Below are 26,446 nucleotides of genomic sequence, written 5' to 3' on the forward strand. Positions count from 1 at the left end.
AAATTTACAAGTCTACAGCTCCCTGGCGCAGTAATAAATATAAGATTCTAACTCAATGCATTCAAAAGATACGTCAATGTATGTCACATATCTTAATACTCGCAAACTCACTCATCAAAGGCAGAGAATCTTGTAGGGTACTTACCGTTGACATAGAATCATGAAATTTGGCAAGAAGGAAAGTTTAGCAGTACAAGTAAAGGAACAATTAGAAAAGTGTTCATTTTTAATTATTTTACACGTGAAGACCTTTTTTCCAATTGTTATCCGATTTCTTCAAATTCCGGGACCGATATCTCGCAAGTTTCAATGCCCATAAGAGACAAAAATCGATTCCTGGGATGAGTGAACTGCCACAGACATAAGTTTGTACGGAACCTTCAGAACGCGAGTCCTATGGGCACTTGGCCAGTTTTTTATGGTAATATTTGAATTCCGTAGGTGCAAATACATGAGATTAAACCATTTTTGAGCCCGCCACATTTTGTTGCTTGGGAGTGGTTTCAAACGGAACACTGAAATTGAACGCGGTGGTCGACAGAACGGTAAAGAGCAGATTGCCCGAAACGCCTGTGGGAAGTCCACACCAGTTCTCGACGGACCACGGACCTGGATTCCAGGAGAGAAAGTTCCACATTTTGAAAGAGTCCCTCATACTGCGGCACCCGTGAGCGGCTTACGCACGAATGCAGTTGTGTGGGACGGTATAGGACCGGAACCAGTAACTCCAGGGCGAAAGCCGAAGAGGAGATTCATAGGCTCATAAATTGTTCACGTGACACTACCGTGGGGCTGCTGGGAGAACTGGCCAGCTTCGTAAATCCCACTTGTCCCGTTTGTCGATTGTATTCGTAGTTTCCTCATCACGAGCAACTGAAGTCGAGAACAGATTTCTGTCTGTAGGTTATTATTTTTAAGGAAGGTTACACTTTCAGTAACATGTCGGTGATATACGACAATCTATTATTTACAAATGAAACTCAAACTAGGAATCAACATCAGTCATATTAGACATATGCTGTCCAATGAAGGCGTAGTAATTCCCAACATGCGTCTCTACATTGCTGCAGATACCTAGCCAGTACAATCATGGTGAGGCCAGGCAAGCCAAGATGTGTCCTACACGCTGCACTGGTTGGTCATTCCGTGTAGGACGACCTCATTCATGTTAGTAACTCCTAATGTCACATCTGAGCTAAGCTACCGTAGCCTAACAAACACCACCTGTTTTGTAGTGTTTAATTACTAATGTGTAATTTGTATTAAAAGTGCAGCAAATATAGAAGACTTCTGGGTCCATAGCATGTACTTCCTTTTTCTTCTTTTAATTTTTAATCTGATGATTATGGACGAAAAAGATCGAGAGCTGACTAAGCCTCAGTTTTTCAATGGTTTTTGCGTTAAAAATTCACATGTCATTGCCATATGTTAAAATTAGTATCTGTGTAGTTTCATTTCTAGACAAGCCAGAAGCTTTCTTTCGAAAGCCCTGTTTTCATTACTACAAACATTTTACTCCGTTTTTATACTCTTCCCATTATCTCTGTTGCTACCTTTCCAATCATTGTCTTTCATCGCCTTAGATACAAAAAACATATAGAAGAATGGAAAAGGAAATCGAGGCTCAGTTAGAGGACGATCAGTTTGTCTTAACGAAGGATAAGGGCACGGCAGTTCTGACGTTGAGCTTGATAAATTGAAGCAACATTCAAGAAAAATAAAGACCCACACAGAAATATCGTCCGAGAGTCTGAAATGGTGCAAGGTGTTCCAAATTCTCAGAAAAATAAGTGTAACGTGCAGCTAAAGCTGGATAATACACTCCTGGAAATTGAAATAAGAACACCGTGAATTCATTGTCCCAGGAAGGGGAAACTTTATTGACACATTCCTGGGGTCAGATACATCACATGATCACGCTGACAGAACCACAGGCACATAGACACAGGCAACAGAGCATGCACAATGTCGGCACTAGTACAGTGTATATCCACCTTTCGCAGCAATGCAGGCTGCTATTCTCCCATGGAGACGATCGTAGAGATGCTGGATGTAGTCCTGTGGAACGGCTTGCCATGCCATTTCCACCTGGCGCCTCAGTTGGACCAGCGTTCGTGCTGGACGTGCAGACCGCGTGAGACGACGCTTCATCCAGTCCCAAACATGCTCAATGGGGGACAGATCCGGAGATCTTGCTGGCCAGGGTAGTTGACTTACGCCTTCTAGAGCACGTCGGGTGGCACGGGATACATGCGGACGTGCATTGTCCTGTGTGCCTCGGTCGTATGCAGTCCTGATTGTGGCGCTCACCTGCACGGCGCCAAACACGCATACGACCATCATTGGCACCAAGGCAGAAGCGACTCTCATCGCTGAAGACGACACGTCTCCATTCGTCCCTCCATTCACGCCTGTCGCGACACCACTGGAGGCGGGCTGCACGATGTTGGGGCGTGAGCGGAAGACGGCCTAACGGTGTGCGGGACCGTAGCCCAGCTTCATGGAGACAGTTGCGAAGGGTCCTCGCCGATACCCCAGGAGCAACAGTGTCCCTAATTTGCTGGGAAGTGGCGGTGCGGTCCCCTACGGCACTGCGTAGGATCCTACGGTCTTGGCGTGCATCCGTGCGTCGCTGCGGTCCGGTCCCAGGTCGACGGGCACGTGCACCTTCCGCCGACCACTGGCGACAACATCGATGTACTGTGGAGACCTCACGCCCCACGTGTTGAGCAATTCGGCGGTACGTCCACCCGGCCTCCCGCATGCCCACTATACGCCCTCGCTCAAAGTCCGTCAACTGCACATACGGTTCACGTCCACGCTGTCGCGGCATGCTACCAGTGTTAAAGACTGCGATGGAGCTCCGTATGCCACGGCAAACTGGCTGACACTGACGGCGGCGGTGCACAAATGCTGCGCAGCTAGCGCCATTCGACGGCCAACACCGCGGTTCCTGGTGTGTCCGCTGTGCCGTGCGTGTGATCATTGCTTGTACAGCCCTCTCGCAGTGTCCGGAGCAAGTATGGTGGGTCTGACACACCGGTGTCAATGTGTTCTTTTTTCCATTTCCAGGAGTGTATATCACATGTTCCAAAACCAAGAGTGTACGATAAGAATGGAAAACCAAGAGAGAAGTGTTCAGGTTAAAAAGGATATAAGGCAGAGGTGCAGTCTTTGTAAAACCTTCACATCTCACATGCAATGACCCAAATAAAAGAAAGCTTCAGGAGAGGGATTAAAGTTGAATGGCATGAGTACATAGTATGGATTGAGAGTAAACCGAAGAAAGGGGAAATTAACGGGAGGGGGTGGGGGGCAGCAGAAATGAAATTAATAATAAACTTAACATCAAAACTGAGGACCACGGAATACAAGACGTTAAGGTATTCTGCTACCTTGGAACCAAAATAACACACGAGGGAGGAAGCAAGAAGGAAGTTAACTAGGACGAGCAAAGAGGCCATTCTTGGCCAAAAAGGTGTATCAAACATCGGCCTTAATCTCAGGAATAAATTTCTGAGAATGTACATTTAGTGCAAAGCGATGTATGTAGTGAATCACTGACAGTGGGAAAACCAGAAAAGAAGAAAATCGAGGCGTTTGAGATAATGACACTATAGTTAGATGATAGTGATAAGATAAGGAACGAAGAGGTACTCCTCAAAGCCGGCGAAGAAAGGAAGGTATACACAAAGAAGGGACGAGATGTCGTGGCATGTGTTAAGACATCAGGGAATAACATCTATGGTGCCCGAGGAAGCCGCAGCGGTTAACAACTTAGGAGAATACAGATATTGTAATAAACACGGAACATAATTGAGGACACAGGATGACTCAAAAAGGGAAAAAAGCTCTTCAACTGGTTCTGTGACTTCGCTGTTAATTTGTACAATTTTCGACTCGTTGATTGAGGTTTATTTTAGTGTCCTTATAATTTATTCCCATGTCTACTTCCAAATTTTTTGTGTATTAAGCTCTTCATGTGATCTGAAGTTTACCTGCAATGAACAGAACACGGTATCATAAAAACTAAGATGGTTCCATAATGGTCCACTGGTAGGTCTTCTCCGTTGTCTCTGTGCTTTTATCTTCTTGCCTAACTCCTGTTTCGATCATAGTATATCTTTAATCACTGTTTTCATACACTTTGTTATCTTTTGAATATTATACGTCTTATTAATTTCTTTGCTTCCAAAATTTCCGCCTTATGTGAAACACAATTCATTTATATTTCGTTTCTCTTTATATGTTTCAGCACTTCATGTCGTACCTTCAGGGACTTTTTCCTTATTACTCTCACATAAATCTACGAGCTGATTTGCGCTGGTGGTGTTAACGAAACATGCTTTATACTATTTGTTATAATTTCTCCTGCTGTTTTATTCCTCGACCAATTTCGTTTGAAAAAATGCGGAATTTGTTGTCGGACATCGCGGAATATTTCCACTTCAGTCACTATCATTTCATGAAGTTCCGATACGTGGCGGCGCTATACGTACTGTTCAACATGGCGTCTGTAATGGAGTTGTGTTGCAAGTAGGGAGCTGTCATTGTTTTTTTTTTTTTTTCGTAAAACCAAACATCGCAGATATTCATAGGCGCTTGCAGAACGTCCTCAGAACTTCATTGGACTGTTTCTCAGCCACTTCACAACCGGCATCTCGCAACTTCCAACTTGCATCTGCTTGGTCCAATGAAGAATGCACCCTGCGGAAAGCAGTATGTGGATGATGGGGAGATTATTAACGCAGCAAGACGTTGCCTTGGACGTCGACCAGCAAAGTGGTACGATGCGGGTATATAAGCCCTCCCAGAAAGCTGGCGTAATGCCCTCGCACTGGACGGAGATTATGTTGAAAAACAAGATTTTGTAACCAAATGAGTGGAGAATAACATGGTGCATTGGAATCCTGTATAAAACCAACTTCCTTTCAGAAAAAAAGTGTTGCATTACTTACTGAACGCGCCTCGTATTTCTAGAGAGGAGTTTCCTCTTGAAAACTTTCCAGTTCGTCTTCCTTTACAGCAGATTAAGGGCTGTGTCTGTTGTTTTCGTAGCCTCTGCAAGTGTTTCGTTTGTATAAACATGCCTTGTCAAAGGTCACGGTGCAGCACTGCTGTTTGCTGTTGCCGGTAACCGGCATGCTATTAAATTCTCTGTACCATGAAAGAGATGCATCAGATAACGTGCGGCGTATTTTCCACATGTAAATGTAGACAGCGTCACTCAACATAAATCTGCGGTCAGAGGTACGGGGAAAAACTCGTATCAGTGAAAATCACACAAACGTCTTTTCTCTATAGCGTGACTGGCAGAAGTACTCAATATGCAAACAGCGGAACTCGTCCAGGGTGAAGCTTTTGTTTGTCCTTTCTTTGAGCTTAATGTCCCGCCTTTACCGAAGTTGTTCCATCTGTATAACCTCTGGTTTATGTAAGTGGCTGAAAGAAAGAGTGGTGGGGACAAGACGTACAGTAGTTATCTGCGCATCTTGAGTTGAAAGATAGAGATGGAAGCGCCTAGGTGAAAAAGACTGAAGCGATCGTCAAGTGAGGAATTAGGATTATGTCAGTCCCAAGTTTCTAATATTGTAACGAAATTTCATCTTACAATAATTATTTGGAAATGAGCACAGTCAGAGTTAAAAGTACCAACTGCTACGAAATATACCAGGTGCTTATAATTAAGATGCAACTACTCGCAGTTATCCAGTGTGGGCTTTAATTATCGTATGTCAGCGAAACTTGGTACAAATTCTAATGCTTTAAAGCGGAACAGATTTACGCTGAAAAAAATTAGTTGCAATTTTGGCCACCAGGTGCAAATGTGGCGCTGTGAATGCATGAAAGACGTATAGACATGTTTTCAAATGTAATGAATTACGAGCAGGACGCAGGCAGAAAAGGTCATATAAACGAGAGAGGCATAATGTTTATTTTGTTATTAACAGCTGCTTTCACACTTCGTTCTATATTAGTACCGGAGACGTCGACGAGATGCTGCATCCGTCGTTTATCAATAAGCAAAAATGAAATACTGTTAATGAAAAGTATCTTTTGACCCATTTTCCTCGTTTTTAGAGTAAATAAAAATTTTGTTTAAAGCAGACTTGACTCTCCTACAGCTTTCCTAATTAGGCAGTATAAGGATAACTTGGTGTAGTAACAAATTCTGCTTTGCTGCGTCGGTCTTGTCCCTTGCGTACAGTGGCCAAATTAGACGAGAGGACATTGTTTCACTAGCCGTAGTAGAAGCAGCTTGAGCACACACACTGTACCAAATCTATAGATTCTAATTTAAGACGGCGCCTCTTCAACATCGATACTGAAGCGGTCCTGATGCCTCAGCTCCCTGACTGTTCGATTATTTGCATATGCCCACACGTGCGTATTGCGGTAATTTATTATCCCATCTGTTGTGAATCCTGCCTCGTCTGTCAACAAAATCAAGCTATCAACTGCTGACTTTTAACGGCCCATATCTCAACAGATAATGTTTTCCAGACAGATACGAGAGAGTGCTGGAAAATAATGCGTTCCCAATATCGGTTGAGGTATTACGTGTCATGCATATTACTTGGTCGGCTTTACCGCAACACGGACGCAGGCTGCAACCCTCTGTTGCTAGAGGACTCGGAATTGTACAGTGTGAAGCGCTGGGTAGCCGCGAGGTCTTAGGCGCCTTGTCACGGTTCGCGCTGCTCCCCCATCGGAGGTTCGAGTCCTCCCTCCGGCATTGGTGTGTGTGTGTGTGTTGTCCTCAGCGTAAGTTAGTTTAAGTTAGGTTATGTAGTGTGTAAGCCCATGGACCGATGATCTCAGTAGTTTGGCCCCACAGAAACTTACCACAAATTTCCAATTGTACAGTGTGACAAGGCGGCGTGTAATGCAACTCTGTTGGTGCGTGAGCAACAGCGTGCTGTGGGCACAGTGGGTGGCTCTAATGCTCACTCCTGACATGACACAGAGGAGACCAGTCTTCTTCCAATAATATCTTTGGGGTTTTGAGCGAGAGTGTCCAGGATTAACAACATCGTGACAGGTGATGAAAGCTGGGTTCACCATTTTGACCCCGAAAACAAGAGAGGACGCCAAAAACTGCAAGACCATGTCACCAGCAGGGAAAGTCATGCTCACAGTGCTCTGGGACGCTTAAGATGTGGTGCACTTCGAGTTCATGCCTAAAGGCACCACCATAAACTCTGCAAAGTACTGCGAGGCCCTCAGAAAAACTGAAAGCAGGGATGCGAAGAGTTCGTTCGTGCATGTAGCACCCTCTTCTTCAGCATGACAATGCCGGACCACACACGACCTCTGAGACAGCTGCAACAACCCGACGCCCTGGGTTCACTGCCATCGATCATCCTCCATACAGACCCGATTTGGCCTCATCCGATTTTCATCTGTTTCATCAACTTAAGGAGTACCTGCGAGGACTTCCCTTTGATAGTGATGGAGGTTGTGGCTCCGTTGATGAAGACAGTCACTCTACAGTGAAGGTATTAACAAACTGCAGTTGGGAGAAGTTATAATACTGCAATATGTAGCTTGTGCAATCAAATGTCAAATTTAGTATATTACGTACCATGCCCCAACAGAGCAAATAGTCCTGTCACGGAAAAGCCACGTATAACACTTTCACCCGCTACTATTATACCATAACCTCAAATCTGGAGGCAGTTTGTATAATGAAATTATTTTTATTCAAGCAATTATAGTATAAAGAAGCAGAGCAGTGTTACCCTCTGAGAGGAATTTTGCTATGTTGACTGTGTTGTACCTAACGGAGGTGGCCTATCGGAAGTGAAAGTCAAAATTACGTGAATATTTAAACAGTAACAAACAATGTTTTACCTATCTACACTGTTCGAAGAATAAAGGAAACGGTCGCCAGCCTAATTATGCAAGAGAATGAGTAACATTCTTGTTCAAGAACTGAAAATAAGTAACTTCAATGGGCAAACACAGCCTATATACTTTTGTCACTCGAGAGTGCAATGATCTCTGACAATTGCATATGTTCACGGTAAGGTTGGGGCTGACAGAGCAAACAAAGTATTTGCATAAATATAACAGATAATCATACACACTATTACTTCCAGGGCTTATTCAAACTGAATGGTCTTTATAACATTACTATTAATAGTCACTGTAGAATCATAAAATGGGCATAGGTTCAATATTACTTTTCAAACATTTTCCTGTCTGACAAAAAATTGTAAATGTAGTTCACTGCAAATGTATGAATTGGTCATGGGTTAAGTCTCTCTCAGCTAAATACTTTTCTATTTGGAATGAAAGTTAAATGTACTTCACTAACAAACAATTTCTCACTGAATTTTGAATAGAAGAAGTTGCTGCTTTCTATTAGTTGTTATTTATCATGAGCATAAAGGATAAACCGTGGATCCTATTACACTATTAACATGCACTGTCAATACACAAGAGGAGCCCACTATTGTACAGAATTTGACTTGAATAGCAAGAGTAATTAAAACTTTCTTTAATTAAGTAACTTTGTGCATTTGAACTACTTTCAATGGAGGGGGGCCCTTAATCGTGACCACTGTAGCAGAGCAAACTAAACACACTTTCAATACACTAGAGAGACAAGTACTTAGCAAGGATGAACATATAACTCTCAACAGTTGCAGTTCTGAACTTTTACTGCAGTGAAACACAACTTTGAGATATTTGTAAGATCTTTTCAACAAATAATATTAATTTTAGCACACTCTATTGCCATATTAATTTTAATATGCTTTCAATAAAGGACACTCGGTAATCACAGTTCAAACAGAGAGAAACCTGAAAGGTGTTGTGATAAGGAAAAAATCAATGTAGGTACATAAATTCAGTTATAAATTATCTTATATTTGAGCACACTAACACATCCAATGAGCTGATCCTTCACTGTACATTACTATAGCTCTTCTATTCTATTACAGTGATTGCGCAATGTGGTGGCGATTGCATGTTGGTAGGTGGATTTGCAGGTGGAGTTGCTGGACTCTGACATTTCATAGTGGCGATGATAGCTATCAATTCCAGAACAGTTCCAACTCTTTATCCATCCATGCGAGGCATTGGAAAGCGTTAGGAAAAGCCTCTCTGGGAACCAGCTCAATATACAACTTTTACATGAGCAGTTGACAGTTTGGTAGCTCGTCCCCGTCTGACTCTTTGTTCCACCTTTTCTACCTAAGCCAACCACAATTTGCACGTGCTACACAGTCCCATTCCTGAGGGGAACCACAACAAATTTTACATACAAAATAACTAAGAACCCTAAGTGAAGGTCAGCAGTTTACATAACAGCAAACAAACATTTTAAATAAAACAGAACATTTGCATATATTGGTAGTTCTACACAAAATTATTTAAATAAAATTACTTAATTTTAAAGATAACCAAGGAGATTATGTGAGGAAGACAAAAGATCATTTGCTCATATTGTGCATATTACAGAGATTACACTTCATTACAGTATCGAATTAATCGTACACTAATTACAGAAGTTCAACGATGGGATGAAACAGAAAGCTAAACGAATCAACAAAAGGTATGTAGTGTCTAAGCTATGGTGTAACAAAGTGTGTTCGTTGCCGGGGTGACTACGGTGAGAAATAAATATGTAGACATGTAGAATAAAGATGTAGAATGTTAATAAAAGTTTTTAATAATTTTCACATAAAAATTCGGAGGCATCACTTTTCAGCAACCCTTGCAATTATAGGAACTTTTAATTTTGACTAGCAATATGTTATAAATTTTTTTGAAGTAGCCTGCATAAAAGAAATGGCAAATTACGAGGGCTGTCCAGAAAGTAAGTTACGATCGGTCGCGAAATGGAAACGACTATGAAAATCCGATAAAGCTTTGCAAAGATGTGTTGGGCAGTGTCTCTAGTATGACTCTAGGTAGAATTATGTCGCTCTTTTCATTCCTGAGCTCTTAGTGAGCGCGTAAAGATGTTATAGAAAATAGTGTCTCCCGCCAAGTACGAGAGCCTGGTGAGAATTTTCCCCTGAAGTTATGCAACCAACATTACATAACTGTCGTGAGGTTTCTTCTTCAAGACAATTCTCAGCCTCATTCTGAAGGGGAATGAAGATGTTCCTGCATCGTTTCAATTGGAAAGTTTTGTTATCCACAATACAGCCCGTAATTGTCTCCCACTGAGTTTCATCTCTGCTCAAACGAACCACTGGCTATGAAGACAACATTTTGGCACAGACAACGAGCTTTAGGCCAGCGTAGAGAATTGGCGGAAAGCACTGGCGGCTGTCTTCTATGATGAGGGTATTGGAAAGTTGGTACAACGCTACGACGAATGTCTGAGCTGAAAGGTGTAGCTAACTGTTACAAATGAAACATTTCTGATTTGCACTGTGATTTTCATTTCGCGATCAATCGTAACTCACTTTCTGGACAGCCCTCGTATATAATTTTGCACCCTCTCGGATAAATTTCTGAGGACGACCAAGAGTGACAACATCAACATGAGAGTTCCATCACACAATTCTATTCGACTCTATAGGGTTCTGATCAGGAAGCAATTGAAACTGTCTCGGGTGCAGTCAGTGGTTGAACCGTGCCGACGTGTCGGTTGCAGCTGTTCGACAAGCTGAAGGCGGAGCGCGGAGCGGACGTGATCGCCCGGAAGGTGGTGGGCGTGGCTGGGGACGTGGCGGCGCCCGACCTGGGCCTGTCGGCGGCCGACCGCGAGACGCTGTGCGAGCGCGTCTCCATCATCTACCACGCCGCCGCCACCATCCGCTTCGACGAGGAGCTCAGAAAGGCCGTCATGCTCAACACCAGGGGCACCAGGCTCATGCTCGAGCTCGCCAAGGAGGTCAAGAAGCTCGATGTAAGTACCACCCTCCGTACCATCTTCTCAACAACCCGTACCCGGACTGGATGTCGAACGGCAGCTTGTAACACTCCTCCCCCTCTCGTCGTGCTTAAAATGTTCGTTTAGCGGTCGAAAATGTAATCTGGAACGCCAGAATTTGTATTTAGTCGGGAGCGAAGAAGTTACATACAGGTGAACGAGGGAAGTACAACAGTTTTGACCGTTCGCTTATTACCAACCGCAAGTCCCTGTTGTCAACTTTTGATAGAGATGACAGTATTTGTGCACTGAAATTCAATAGATAATACAAGGTCCAGCCCAGTCGCATTAATATGACCACCACGTGCAAAAACAACTCACAGACGGCATATGTCAACAATAGCGGTGGAGGATAGACGCTGAAGAGCCAAAGAAACTGGTACACCTGCCAAATATCGTGTAGGGTCCCCGCGAGCACGTAGAAGTGCCGCAGCACGACGTGCAATGGACTCGACTAACGTCTGCAGTAGTGCTGGAGGGAACTGACACCATGAATCCTACAGGCCTGCCCATAAGTCCGTAAGGATACTTAAGGTGTGGAGTTCTCTTCTGAATAGCACGTTTCAAGGCAAGCCAGGTGTAGTGGACTGACCCGACAGCCAATCCACTATGACTTGTAGCCGAATAGCACGCGTTTAAGCTCACGCAGACTGGCGTGAGGTCTGGAACAGATTAAAGGAGTTGACCCTAATAAATAAAGTACGGAGTTGATGTAATACTTAACTATAATCCATAATGGGTGTACATCGCTCTTGACGGTACAGGTTTTACAATGTCAATATTAACTGGTAATGGCGCCTTGCTAGGTCGTAGCAATTGACGTAGCTGAAGGCTATGCTAACTATCGTCTCGGCAAATGAGAGCGTATTTGTCAGTGTAGCTTCGCCAGCAAAGTCGGCTGTACAACTGGGGCGAGTGCTAGGACGTGTCTCTAGACCTGCCGTGTGGCGGCGCTCGGTCTGCAATCACTGACAGTGGCGACACGCGGGTCCGACGTATACTAGCGGACCGCGGCCGATTTAAAGGCTACCACCTAGCAAGTGTGGTGTCTGGCGGTGACACCACACCAGGTATGTTCGCCGGCCGAAGTGGCCGAGCGGTTAAAGGCGCTACAGTCTGGAACCGCACGACCGCTACGGTCGCAGGTTCGAATCCTGCTTCGGGCATGGATGTGTGTGATGTCCTTAGGCTAGTTAGGTTTAATTAGTTCTACGTTCTAGGGGACTTATGACCACAGCAGTTGAGTCCCATAGTGCTCAGAGCCATTTGAACCAGGTATGTTCATTAACGTTCATGTTTCAGGAGTCCCCAGCGGAAGTCTTTAAACTCACAAGAGTGTTCCTGGAGGCACTCTGTAGCAATTCTGGACGTTTGGGGTGTCGCAATGTTCTACTGAAATTGCCCAAGTCCGTCGGAATGCACTATTGACATGAATGGATGCAGGTGATGAGACAGGATGCTTACGTACGTCACCTCTCAAAGTCGTATCTAGACGTATTAGGGGTCCCGTATCACTCCAACTGCACACCCCCTACGCCATTACAGAGCCTCCGTCAGCTTGAACAGTCCCCTGCTGACATGCAGGGTCCATGGATTCATGAGGTTGCCTCCATACCCGTACACGTCCATCCGCTCGATACAATTTGAAACGAGACTCGTTCGACCAGCAAACATGTTTCCAGTCATCAGTAGTTCAATGTCTGTGCTGACGGGCCCAGGTGCCACGTAAAGCTTTGTGTCGTGCTGTCGTCAAGCGTACACGAGTGGACCTTTGGCTCCGAAAGCCCATACCGATGACATTTCGTTGAATGGTTCGCATGCTCGCCCAGCATTGAAATCTGCAGCAATTTACGGAAGGATTGCACTTCTGTCACGTTGGACGATTCTGTTCAGTCGTCGTTGGTCCCTTTATTGCGGGATCCTTTCCCGGCAGCAGCGATGACGGAGATTTGACGTTTTACCGGATTCCTGATATCCACGGTGAAATGATTGTACGGGAAGGTCACCATTTCATCGCTATCTCAGAGATGCTGTCTCCCATCGCTCGAACGCCGATTATATCACCACGTTCAAATTCACTTAAATCTTGGAAACCTGTCATTGTAGCAGCAGTGACCGATCTAACAACTGCGCCTGACACTTGTTGCTTATATAGGCGTTGCCGACCGCAGTGCCGTATTCTGCCTGTTTACATATCTCTTTATTTGAATACGCATGTCTATACCAGTTTATTTGGCGCTTCAGCGTATAAAGCGTGTTGGTGGGGGAGGGGGGGATTACGTTGAAAATAGTACATTCGTTGTTGTATGAGCTGTAAATGGAGCGATTTATCTGACGTCACGGTCATTGGCTTTCAGGCCAAGGGTGCAAGCATTTCCGAAACAGCTTATTTTGTAAACTGTTAGCATGCCCCCATGGCTAAAGTATAAAGTATACTGCGCATGGCAAATGGCGCTATTCAAAACTGATTTCATCCACCACATACCATAGATGACTGCGGTGAATGACGGCTGCAGAAATGTGTACGGGCGAATAAATGTGCAAATGTTGAGCAGATGAACCAAGCGACTACTAATAGCGTTTCCTCGTCGACCGTTCAACGAACGTTGCTGCGTATAGTATTCCGCACCTTCGACTACTGTTCATAGGGGACGAAGGCTAGAATTTGCACGCCAGTAGCGTAACTGGACGTCCAATGAGTGGTGACAGATGAATCACGTTTTATGCTCCATCGTACAGATGGACGTTGGCGTGCACTGCGACAGTTGTCGTAAGGGCCCAGGTAGCATGTTCACCTCCCCCCCTCCCCCCCTCCCCCGCATGCAATTTGTTTTTTCCTTGGCACGATGGCATCAACCGGCGGGACAGTGCTACATGTCGAATAGCTTGCAGTGTACGTGCTTAGTTCGAAGTGCACCAGAGAGTTCACCATACTCTACTGACCAGCAAACCCCTTCGATCTAAACTCAGTCGAGAATCCGTGGGACGACGTCGAGCGGTCTGTTCGTGCCACAGATCCTCAACTGAGAAACATAGCGCATCTGTCCACGGCACTGTAGTTAGCGAGGCCCCACATCCCTGCCAATACTTCCCAGAATACCGAGCGAGGTGGCGCAGTGGTTAGCACACTGGACTCGCATTCGGGAGGACGACGGTTCAATCCCGTCTCCGGCCATCCTGATTTAGGTTTTCCGTGATTTCCCTAAATCGCTTCAGGCAAATGCCGGGATGGTTCCTTTGAAAGGGCACGGCCGATTTCCTTCCCCATCCTTCCCTCACCCGAGCTTGCGCTCCGTCTCTAATGACCTCGTTGTCGACGGGACGTTAAACACTAATATCCCCCCCCCTTCCCAGAACCTCAACGAGTCTCTCCCTGCACTCTCGCACTGCTAAAGGCGGTTATTCAGACTTTTGACAGATCGTCACATCAATGTGACCGGACCGCGTGTAATGCATTTGGTGTTACTTAGCGATTAAGAAAAAGTACTTGCAGTCGACATCACTGTCCATCAGACGACAAATTTGATTAACAACTGTTTCGCCCGCACTCCCAGTCATGGTTGAGTTACAACACTGGCTGCGTCAGATTCATCAACAGTTTGATCTTACCATCAGTTTTTTTATTTATTTTTGAGTCATCAGTCTTCTGACTGATTTCTGGTTTGATGCAACCCACCACGAATTCCTGTCTTGCACTAGCCCCTTCATCTCAGAGTATCACTTGCATCCTACATCCTCAATTATTTCTTGGATATATCCCAATCCCTGTCTTTCCCTATAGTTTTTACATTCTACAGCTCCCTGTAGTACCATGAAAGCTATTCCGTGACGCCATAGCACATGTCCCGTCATACGATCCCTTCTTCTTGTCAGTGTTTTCCATGCGTTTCTCTCTCCGTCAATTCTGCACAGAACCTCCTCATTCCTTATCTCATCAGTCCACCTAATTCTCAACACAGCACCATATCACAAACGCATCGATTCTCTTCTGTTCCGGTTTTCGTGCAGCCGATGAGTCAGTACGACACAATGCTGCGCTCCAAACGTAAATTCTCAGAAATTTATTCTCAAATTAAGGCCGATGTTTGATACCAATAGGTTTTCTTAGCCAAAAATGCTCTCATTAGCTGTCTTGTCTGCATTTTATGCACCCCTTAGTTCGTCCATCACATGTCAATTTGTTGTCAACGTAGCTAAATTCCTTAGCTTCATTTACTTTGTGGTAATCAATTCTGACAATTTTATTGCTAATCCTATTTCTGTTTATCCTCATTTGTTTCCTCATTTTATTCTTAGTCCATGTTGTATACTCACTAGAATAATCGTTCCATTTACCATGTCCTGCGATTCTTTCTTACTTTCACCGAGGCTAGCTACGTCTTCAGCGAACGCTAGCATTGATATCCTTTGACCCTGAATGTTAGTTCTTCTCTTGAACCTCTCTTCTATTTACGTCATTGTTTTTTCGATGTATAGATTGGACAGTAGAGGCGTAAGACTGCGTCGCTGACTCACAGGCACTTCTCAGTTTGTCTTGCTTTTCATTCATATTATCTCCTGCTTCTTATTGTACAGGGAGAGGCAAATAAAAACCGCCCAGAGAACAGTTCCACGATACAAAGAAACATAACAGAGGAAAGACAATACGGTACTAACCTGACTATAGCAGACATTGAAAGTGACTGTCGTTTTGGGCCCTTGTCGAAGCTGGACTGCTGGAATTGCTGCAGTCTCATCCAAAATGTTCTGCGGCAATTCTTGAAGAGTATGAGGGTTGTTGCGATACATTTTGTATAACATGCGTTTTCCCTGTAGCTTACTTCAATTATTTTAAGAATTTCGAACAGCTTACACTACTTTACACTCACAATTGCTTTTTACAGGCCGACAGATCCTATGAATTTTGTCGAATCTTAAATCAAATAATGGTTCAGGCAAGTACCATTTCTCATCATGTGCATTGTTAATCTTGGAACATTTGTGCCATCATTCGTCCTACAGGTTTCGCTCATAACTTCTCATTACACTACTTTTTCCCTAAAGTCTTTAATTAATAGATTTCCTTTTATCGCACTTTCGCCTCATGCCTTCTGTCGACACTTAGCTCCAGTGGTGGTTGCCGTGTCAGAGCACAAGAGCACGTGAACACCCTTCTTTTGAGACCTTGCGGATTTATTGGTTATTTTTCTCTGAATGTTGTTAAATGTAACATAGATCAGATACTGTGAAATATACGGCCCCTAAATCTACCCCACTACTTCTCATGTAGACCTTCTGAAACTTGGCGTCAGGGACACAAGCACATCTTCAGTTGCGCACGTTTTAAGGGTTCTTCTGCGCACGCGCAGCTGGCATGACGAATTGCCACATGGTTCTAATATATACAGATTTGATCAACAATGTGCACGGTTTGTGGCGTGCACAGGTACGCCTTACCATTCAACTACAAGTTTCATTCTGTGCCTCTAAGTGGTAGCACCCTGCAGCAGGCGGCCATCTTCGTTCGTTTGGTAGCTGTGGTTATAATCAATATAACTCGTTTTACTCGACATTCCCTTTTCTTCCCATTGCACCACACTTTCGTAATCGATTCTCAGCTCCTAACCTCGCACTCATGTTTGAAAACGCAGTCGCGCTCTACTCGAAAACCTCGCATTGTCGGGACGACAAAGTGCAGCAAACGCAATGTAGTAGTAGTAGTAGTAGTAGAAGGGTTTTGTGGGCGCACGACAGCAAGGTCTTCAGCGCCCGTTCAGTAGCATAGTGAGACGGGTGTCAAGAAAAAAAACTCAGAACATTTACATCAAACAGAACATAAAACACAGGGAACAATCATAAAAAAATATGTGCTCACCCACACCGAAGCGTGGGATGAAGCAGGGCGTCAGCAGTAAAACGTGGACAACACAGGAAGAAAAAGGTATAGGGAGCTAAAACAATGGAGCAGATGGAAGTGGCTGGCTGACCGCAAGGAAAAAAGGGAGGAGTCAGCCACTCTGCAATACACTAAAACCGCCAGATGAATCAAGACGAAAGCGTAAAGATGAAGATTCCAAATTCGTTCTGTGTTCCCGATATACCCTCGTAAGAAAGGTTTTAAACGGTGCCATAGAAGCGAAGGTAATAACCGGAAACGAAAAACGAAAGTCAGTATTCCTGTCAGAAATTCTACTCATTTCCACTTACTTACCACTCAGCTTTAAAAAACACCAATCTATGGCAAGATTAGCCTACAGCATGTTAAATGTTATACAAAGGAGATGATTAACCGCATTTTTTTCCAATTCAGAAAACAAACGGAGAAAATATCAACGAAGTGGGTTCTCTTCAGGTAGTAAATTATTAATTTACGTGCTGTAATTTGTATTACACAACTGCAGTAACGGTTGTGTCCAGTTTACTAACCATGAGCTAACGACAGCGTCCGCGCGAAGTGGAACGATTAGAGCTGCATAATGCTAATGATAGTGGCGTGAACAGAACCGGTTCCTTGTCACCGGAATTCTTTGCATCTTCCGTAAACAAGTGGGCTCACGACTGTGCAAGCTTCCAGGTTGAAGTGACCGTTGACTCGGCACAGTGTCATGTTGTTGTTGTTGTTGTGGTCTTCAGTCTTGAGACTGGTTTGATGCAGCTCTCCATGCTACTCTATCCTGTGCAAGCTTCTTCGTCTCCCAGTACCTACTGCAGCCTACATCCTTCTGAATCTGCTTAGTGTATTCATCTCTTGGTCTCCCTCTACGATTTTTACCCTCCACGCTGCCCTCCAATACTAAATTGGTGATCCCTTGATGTCTCAGAACATGTCCTACCAACCGATCCCTTCTTCTAGTCAAGTTGTGCCACAAGCTCCTCTTCTCCCCAACTCTATTCAATACCTCCTCATTAGTTATGTGATCTACACATCTAATCTTCAGCATTCTTCTGTAGCACCACATTTCGAAAGCTTCTATTCTCTTCTTGTCTAAACTATTTATCGTCCACGTTTCACTTCCATACATGGCTACACTCCATACAAGTACTTTCAGAAACGACTTCCTGACACTTAAATCTATACTCGATGCTAACAAATTTTTCTTCTTCAGAAACACTTTCCTTCCCATTGCCAGTCTACATTTTATATCCTCTCTACTTCGACCATCATCAGTTATTTTGCTCCCCAAATAGCAAAACTCCTTTACTACTTTAAGTGTCTCATTTCCTAATCTAATTCCCTCAGCATCACCCGACTTAATTCGATTACATTCCATTATCCTCGTTTTGCTTTTGTTGATGATCATCTTATACCCTCTTTTCAAGACACTGTCCATTCCGTTCAACTGCTCTTCCAAGTCCTTTGCTGTCTCTGACAGAATTACAATGTCATCGGCGAACCTCAAAGTTTTTATTTCTTCTCCATGGATTTTAATACCTACTCCGAACTTTTCTTTTGTTTCCTTTATTGCTTGCTCAATATACAGATTGAATAACATCGGGGAGAGGCTACAACCCTGTCTCACTCCCTTCCCAACGACTGCTTGCCTTTCATACCCCTCGACTCTTATAACTGCCATCTGCTTTCTGTACAAATTGTAAATAGCCTTTCGCTCCCTGTATTTTACCCCTGCCACCTTCAGAATTTGAAAGAGAGTATTCCAATCAACGTTGTCAAAAGCTTTCTCTAAGTCTACAAATGCTAGAAATGTAGATTTGTCTTTCCTTAATCTTTCTTCTAAGATTGTGTCATACAGTAGACGAAATGTCCCATGACGGCTATACCTTATTTATTATTTATTTTATTATTATTATTTCTATTTTTCTCAGACCTTAGGTCTGGTTAAAAATGGAAAGTGACGCGGACCTTCATCAAGCGTGACTTCCTTTTAACTGTATGGTATATGTTACATTGTATTTAGGAACTTTCGGGTTATTGAACACGTATCAATAATTACGGATTTCTGTAGTTGTATATATACGTTTGGATGTAGCTGTATTGCATTGATGTACTGGTGGATATTGTGTGGTATGACTCCTGTAGTTGATAGTATAATCGGTATAATGTCAACTTTATCCTGATGCCACATGTCCTTGACTTCCTCAGCCAGTTGGATGTATTTTTCAATTTTTTCTCCTGTTTTCTTCTGTATATTTGTTGTATTGGGTATGGATATTTCGATTAGTTGTGTTAATTTCTTCTTTTTATTGGTGAGTATGATGTCAGGTTTGTTATGTGGTGTTGTTTTATCTGTTATAATGGTTCTGTTCCAGTATAATTTGTATTCATCATTCTCCAGTACATTTTGTGGTGCATACTTGTATGTGGGAACGTATTGTTTTATTAGTTTATGTTTTATGGCAAGTTGTTGATGTATTATTTTTGCTACATTGTCATGTCTTCTGGGGTATTCTGTATTTGCTAGTATTGTACATCCACTTGTGATGTGATCTACTGTTTCTATTTGTTGTTTGCAAAGTCTGCATTTATCTGTTGTGGTATTGGGATCTTTAATAATATGCTTGCTGTAATATCTGGTGTTTATTGTTTGATCCTGTATTGCAATCATGAATCCTTCCGTCTCACTGTATATATTGCCTTTTCTTAGCCATGTGTTGGATGCGTCTTGATCGATGTGTGGCTGTGTTAGATGATACGGGTGCTTGCCATGTAGTGTTTTCTTTTTCCAACTTACTTTCTTCGTATCTGTTGATGTTATGTGATCTAAAGGGTTGTAGAAGTGGTTATGAAATTGCAGTGGTGTAGCCGATGTATTTATATGATTGATTGCTTTGTGTATTTTGCTAGTTTCTGCTCGTTCTAGAAAGAATTTTCTTAAATTGTCTACCTGTCCATAATGTAGGTTTTTTATGTCGATGAATCCCCTTCCTCCTTCCTTTCTGCTTAATGTGAATCTTTCTGTTGCTGAATGTATGTGATGTATTCTATATTTGTGGCATTGTGAACGTGTAAATGTAAGTGTATTATTATTATTATTATTATTATTGGTAGAAGTAGTAGTAGAAGTAATACCACTGCAAGTTTCACAGTGAAAGCAGTCGTTTCTGTTTGACGTAATTTGAAGTTTAGTACAGCATACTTCCAGCTTTATATCAAGTGATAGGAATGGTTCAACAGCATATTTCACAAAGCGAAACAAAAGAAAAAACAATGTTGTCTGTACTATATTCTTGATTTTGAGGTCAAGATTTCTCCGGATTGTGAGAACCAGGGCAACAAGAGTCTACACGAACCACCTAACGCCATAACACAGCAACTGCATTTCAGTGTTATCCCTTTTTTGTCATGAATGCTTCCGTCACTCGTGACTGGCAGTTTCTGTCAGTGTTCACGGCTTCCATATTTCGTTCTGGAGTATCTACTGATCATACGGAACAGTATTTCCTCCAGTTCATGCTACTGCCTGATGTGCATGTCCGCTTGAAGCTGATTATAATACACCCCATCGCACTATCATCGGGACATACGAGCATACCTGGATCACAGTGTGCCAGGCCAGTGGATAGGACGCAGGGGACCAATCGAGTTTCCTGCACGCTCTCCAGACCTCATACCGCTGGATTTCTTTTTATGGGGCACAGTAAAAGATGAGGTGTACAAACGTAAACCACGTACCCTGGACACACTTTGGAATGAGATTCAGGCGGTGTGCGCAGAAATCTCATTGGACACTTTGGTACGATGTACGGCATCAGTGGTGACTCGAACTCAGAAATGTATTGACGCTGAACGCCACCAGTTTGAACATTAATCACATTTGCAAAGTACATTTATTTTTACAATTGGACTTTAAGGTTTCCATTTCCAGAAATTTAACATTGTAGAACAGGAAATAAATTTTCTATGACGCTTCAGAGCGTGTATACATTTTTTGACGCACTCACTATACTTATCTGCGCCCGCTGCGTCGTCATATAAAGACATTATATATTATGCCATGAGAGTTTTGATAATTTTGTTCCTCCGCCACATTGCCTCCTTTGCTTGCAGATACTGTATGTGAGACTCGTGTCATATGTGTATTTTTGGAGCGTAGGTGAATGTAACGTCTACGTGTGTAATTCAGTGTCATGTTTGTACCGTATTATGAGGATGATGAGAGAAGGGAGAGGGTGAAACCTGGTGCCGACACATAGTTCCTCTCCTCTCAAATAACACGGAGCGGGCCGCAGAACTCAACGTTCCCATCCAACGGACGGATCACCGTCAACAGCGTCACATAACATCACTCCTTTGTCCTTAAACCAGGACAATGGCGCAGAGTCTGGTGATGAGGAACTTCACGCCGCCACCTCTTCTCCCCTTGCTGGACAAACACTGGCGGTGAAAACCGTGTGCAGTGGCTGCTCCTTGCCTGTCAATGTATGACTTTCCTTGTTCCAAGGCTCTCCTTCACGTTGGAATTTACAGAAGACGATGTGTGAATGAATGAATGAATGAACAATACTTAATCAAACATGTTCCAGTGCAGCTGTTATACACTCCTGGAAATTGAAATAAGAACACCGTGAATTCATTGTCCCAGGAAGGGGAAACTTTATTGACACATTCCTGGGGTCAGATACATCACATGATCACACTGACAGAACCACACGCACATAGACACAGGCAACAGAGCATGCACAATGTCGGCACTAGTAAGTGTATATCCACCTTTCGCAGCAATGCAGGCTGCTATTCTCCCATGGAGACGATCGTAGAGATGCTGGATGTAGTCCTGTGGAACGGCTTGCCATGCCATTTCCACCTGGCGCCTCAGTTGGACCAGCGTTCGTGCTGGACGTGCAGACCGCGTGAGACGACGCTTCATCCAGTCCCAAACATGCTCAATGGGGGACAGATCCGGAGATCTTGCTGGCCAGGGTAGTTGACTTACACCTTCTAGAGCACGTTGGATGGCACGGGATACATGCGGACGTGCATTTTCCTGTTGGAACAGCAAGTTCCCTTGCCGGTCTAGGAATGGTAGAACGATGGGTTCGATGACGGTTTGGATGTACCGTGCACTATTTAGTGTCCCCTCGACGATCACCAGTGGTGTACGGCCAGTGTAGCAGATCGCTCCCCACACCATGATGCCGGGTGTTGGCCCTGTGTGCCTCGGTCGTATGCAGTCCTGATTGTGACGCTCACCTGCACGGCGCCAAACACGCATACGACCATCATTGGCACCAAGGCAGAAGCGACTCTCATCGCTGAAGACGACACGTCTCCATTCGTCCCTCCATTCACGCCTGTCGCGACACCACTGGAGGCGGGCTGCACGATGTTGGGGCGTGAGCGGAAGACGGCCTAACGGTGTGCGGGACCGTAGCCCAGCTTCATGGAGACGGTTGCGAATGGTCCTCGCCGATACCCCAGGAGCAACAGTGTCCCTAATTTGCTGGGAAGTGGCGGTGCGGTCCCCTACGGCACTGCGTAGTATCCTACGGTCTTGGCGTGCATCCGTGCGTCGCTGCGGTCCGGTCCCAGGTCGACGGGCACGTGCACCTTCCGCCGACCACTGGCGACAACATCGATGTACTGTGGAGACCTCATGCCCCACGTTTTGAGCAATTCGGCGGTACGTCCACCCGGCCTCCCGCATGCCCACTATACGCCCTCGCTCAAAGTCCGTCAACTGCACATACGGTTCACGTCCACGCTGTCGCGGCATGCTACCAGTGTTAAAGACTGCGATGGAGCTCCGTATGCCACGGCAAACTGGCTGACACTGACGGCGGCGGTGCACAAATGCTGCGCAGCTAGCGCCATTCGACGGCCAACACCGCGGTTCCTGGTGTGTCCGCTGTGCCGTGCGTGTGATCATTGCTTGTACAGCCCTCTCGCAGTGTCCGGAGCAAGTATGGTGGGTCTGACACACCGGTGTCAATGTGTTCTTTCTTCCATTTCCAGGAGTGTATTTATACATCATCTACACATGTATTCCACTTTCTGATGGCTATTAAAATAATAGAAATGCCTCGAGTACTTCGTTAGCACGGCTTCGTGGCTCCTTTAATCTCTCGTACTACTGGAATAAATACACACAACTCGTGAAAGTTTTTAAAAGGAATTTCCAGGAGTGTATAACAGCTGCACTGGAACATGTTTGATTAAGTATTGTTCATTCATTCATTCATTCACACATCGTCTTCTGTAAATTCCAACGTGAAGGAGAGCCTTGGAACAAGGAAAGTCATACATTGACAGGCAAGGAGCAGCCACTGCACACGGTTTTCACCGCCAGTGTTTGTCCAGCAAGGGGAGAAGAGGTGGCGGCGTGAAGTTCCTCATCACCAGACTCTGCGCCATTGTCCTGGTTTAAGGACAAAGGAGTGATGTTATGTGACGCTGTTGACGGTGATCCGTCCGTTGGATGGGAACGTTGAGTTCTGCGGCCCGCTCCGTGTTATTTGAGAGGAGAGGAACTATGTGTCGGCACCAGGTTTCACCCTCTCCCTTCTCTCATCATCCTCATAATACGGTACAAACATAACACTGAATTACACACGTAGACGTTACATTCACCTACGCTCCAAAAATACACATATGACACGAGTCTCACATACAGTATCTGCAAGCAAAGGAGGCAATGTGGCGGAGGAACAAAATTATCAAAACTCTCATGGCATAATATATAATGTCTTTATATGACGACGCAGCGGGCGCAGATAAGTATAGTGAGTGCGTCAAAAAATGTATACACGCTCTGAAGCGTCATAGAAAATTTATTTCCTGTTCTACAATGTTAAATTTCTGGAAATGGAAACCTTAAAGTCCAATTGTAAAAATAAATGTACTTTGCAAATGTGATTAATGTTCAAACTGGTGGCGTTCAGCGTCAATACATTTCTGAGTTCGAGTCACCACTGATGCCGTACATCGTACCAAAGTGTCCAATGAGATTTCTGCGCACACCGCCTGAATCTCATTCCAAAGTGTGTCCAGGGTACGTGGTTTACGTTTGTACACCTCATCTTTTACTGTGCCCCATAAAAAGAAATCCAGCGGTATGAGGTCTGGAGAGCGTGCAGGAAACTCGATTGGTCCCCTGCGTCCTATCCACTGGCCTGGCACACTGTGATCCAGGTATGCTCGTATGTCCCGATGATAGTGCGATGGGGTGCCATCTTGTTGGAAATAAAACTCATCATTACCGTATAATTCACTAATGGCAGGGAATATGGAGTCAGCAAGCATTGTTAGGCACGTTTCTCCAGTAACAGTACCTTCAAAGCAGAAAGGCCCAATGAGTCCCCTTGCAGACAAACCACACCACACATTTACACCAGGCAAATTCACAGCCTTTTCAACTGTAATGTGAGGATTATCTTCAGCCCAGTAAACACAATTTTGCCTATTGATAGTTTCATTGAGTTTAAATTGGGTTTCATCCGACCAAATTATGCTACCCATAAATCCCAGTTCACGTCTCACAATCTCCCGAACCCATTCACAAAATTCTAACCTTCGATCTGGATCGTCGTCACTTAGCTGTTGCACCAGCCTTGGAATGTACACAAGAAACTTGCCTTTCTTCAGAATGCGTAGCACACTACTAGCACTTACATTACTCTCACGTGTCGCTTGCCTTGAAGATTTTTGAGGCGAACGCTGACACACTTCCAAGACCGCAGTTGTGGAATCATCACTTGTAGCTGTACGAGGTCGCCCTGATCGACCTTTATGCACATCACACACTGTTCCATGAATTTCGAATTTGTCTCGTAGACGTGTAATTGTTAACCTTGAAGGTGGTTCTGTACCATACTCACTTCTCCACTGTCTTCGAACCGCAGCTACATTCTCAAACTTCCAGTACCACTTAATTATCTGCTTCCGCGCTTCAAAGCTCAAACGCACGTCCGTCATGTTGCAGTTACTTTCTTGCCACTGCTACCACCTGTTGAAGAAACATAACATTACTTTCTCACAAATATTTAACCTTGTAGAACGGGAAATAAATTGTCTGTGACAGTGCAAAGTGTGTATATATTTTTGACGTACTCCTGGAAATTGAAATAAGAACACCGTGAATTCATTGTCCCAGGAAGGGGAAACTTTATTGACACATTCCTGGGGTCAGATACATCACATGATCACACTGACAGAACCACACGCACATAGACACAGGCAACAGAGCATGCACAATGTCGGCACTAGTACAGTGTATATCCACCTTTCGCAGCAATGCAGGCTGCTATTCTCCCATGGAGACGATCGTAGAGATGCTGGATGTAGTCCTGTGGAACGGCTTGCCATGCCATTTCCACCTGGCGCCTCAGTTGGACCAGCGTTCGTGCTGGACGTGCAGACCGCGTGAGACGACGCTTCATCCAGTCCCAAACATGCTCAATGGGGGACAGATCCGGAGATCTTGCTGGCCAGGGTAGTTGACTTACACCTTCTAGAGCACGTTGGGTGGCACTGGATACATGCGGACGTGCATTGTCCTATTGGAACAGCAAGTTCCCTTGCCGGTCTAGGAATGGTAGAACGATGGGTTCGATGACGGTTTGGATGTACCGTGCACTATTCAGTGTCCCCTCGACGATCACCAGTGGTGTACGGCCAGTGTAGGAGATCGCTCCCCACACCATGATGCCGGGTGTTGGCCCTGTGTGCCTCGGTCGTATGCAGTCCTGATTGTGGTGCTCACCTGCACGGCGCCAAACACGCATACGACCATCATTGGCACCAAGGCAGAAGCGACTCTCATCGCTGAAGACGACACGTCTCCATTCGTCCCTCCATTCACGCCTGTCGCGACACCACTGGAGGCGGGCTGCACGATGTTGGGGCATGAGCGGAAGACGGCCTAACGGTGTGCGGGACCGTAGCCCAGCTCCATGGAGACGGTTGCTAATGGTCCTCGCCGATACCCCAGGAGCAACAGTGTCCCTAATTTGCTGGGAAGTGGCGTTGCGGTCCCCTACGGCACTGCGTAGGATCCTACGGTCTTGGCGTGCATCCGTGCGTCGCTGCGGTCCGGTCCCAGGTCGACGGGCACGTGCACCTTCCGCCGACCACTGGCGACAACATCGATGTACTGTGGAGACCTCACGCCCCACGTGTTGAGCAATTCGGCGGTACGTCCACCCGGCCTCCCGCATGCCCACTATACGCCCTCGCTCAAAGTCCGTCAACTGCACATACGGTTCACGTCCACGCTGTCGCGGCATGCTACCAGTGTTAAAGACTGCGATGGAGCTCCGTATGCCACGGCAAACTGGCTGACACTGACGGCGGCGGTGCACAAATGCTGCGCAGCTAGCGCCATTCGACGGCCAACACCGCGGTTCCTGGTGTGTCCGCTGTGCCGTGCGTGTGATCATTGCTTGTACAGCCCTCTCGCAGTGTCCGGAGCAAGTATGGTGGGTCTGACACACCGGTGTCAATGTGTTCTTTTTTCCATTTCCAGGAGTATATATATATATACGTCAGCTTGTATGAGCTGGTCTTAATGTCCCAATGATATTGCTGTTCTAGCTGCTGTCACTACTTTATAAGTTCGCTCCTTTGATGTTGGTGGAGCCTGTAACTATATACCATCGCCCACTCATCTGTCAATGCAG

At 44.9% G+C, this 26,446-nt stretch overlaps 1 protein-coding gene across 1 annotated transcript in view; it reads left to right on the forward strand.

The window, feature by feature from the left end:
- LOC126100633 (fatty acyl-CoA reductase 1) overlaps window positions 1-26,446 on the forward strand; it is a 247,309-nt gene that overhangs the window by 177,573 nt on the left and 43,290 nt on the right. Inside the window, exon 3 of the mRNA XM_049911260.1 lies at window positions 10,616-10,870. Coding sequence (XP_049767217.1) covers window positions 10,616-10,870 — 255 coding nt within the window. The remainder of the gene's footprint in view (window positions 1-10,615; window positions 10,871-26,446) is intronic.

This window comes from Schistocerca cancellata, chromosome 9, assembly GCF_023864275.1.
Source record: "Schistocerca cancellata isolate TAMUIC-IGC-003103 chromosome 9, iqSchCanc2.1, whole genome shotgun sequence".
Taxonomy (NCBI): domain Eukaryota; kingdom Metazoa; phylum Arthropoda; class Insecta; order Orthoptera; family Acrididae; genus Schistocerca; species Schistocerca cancellata.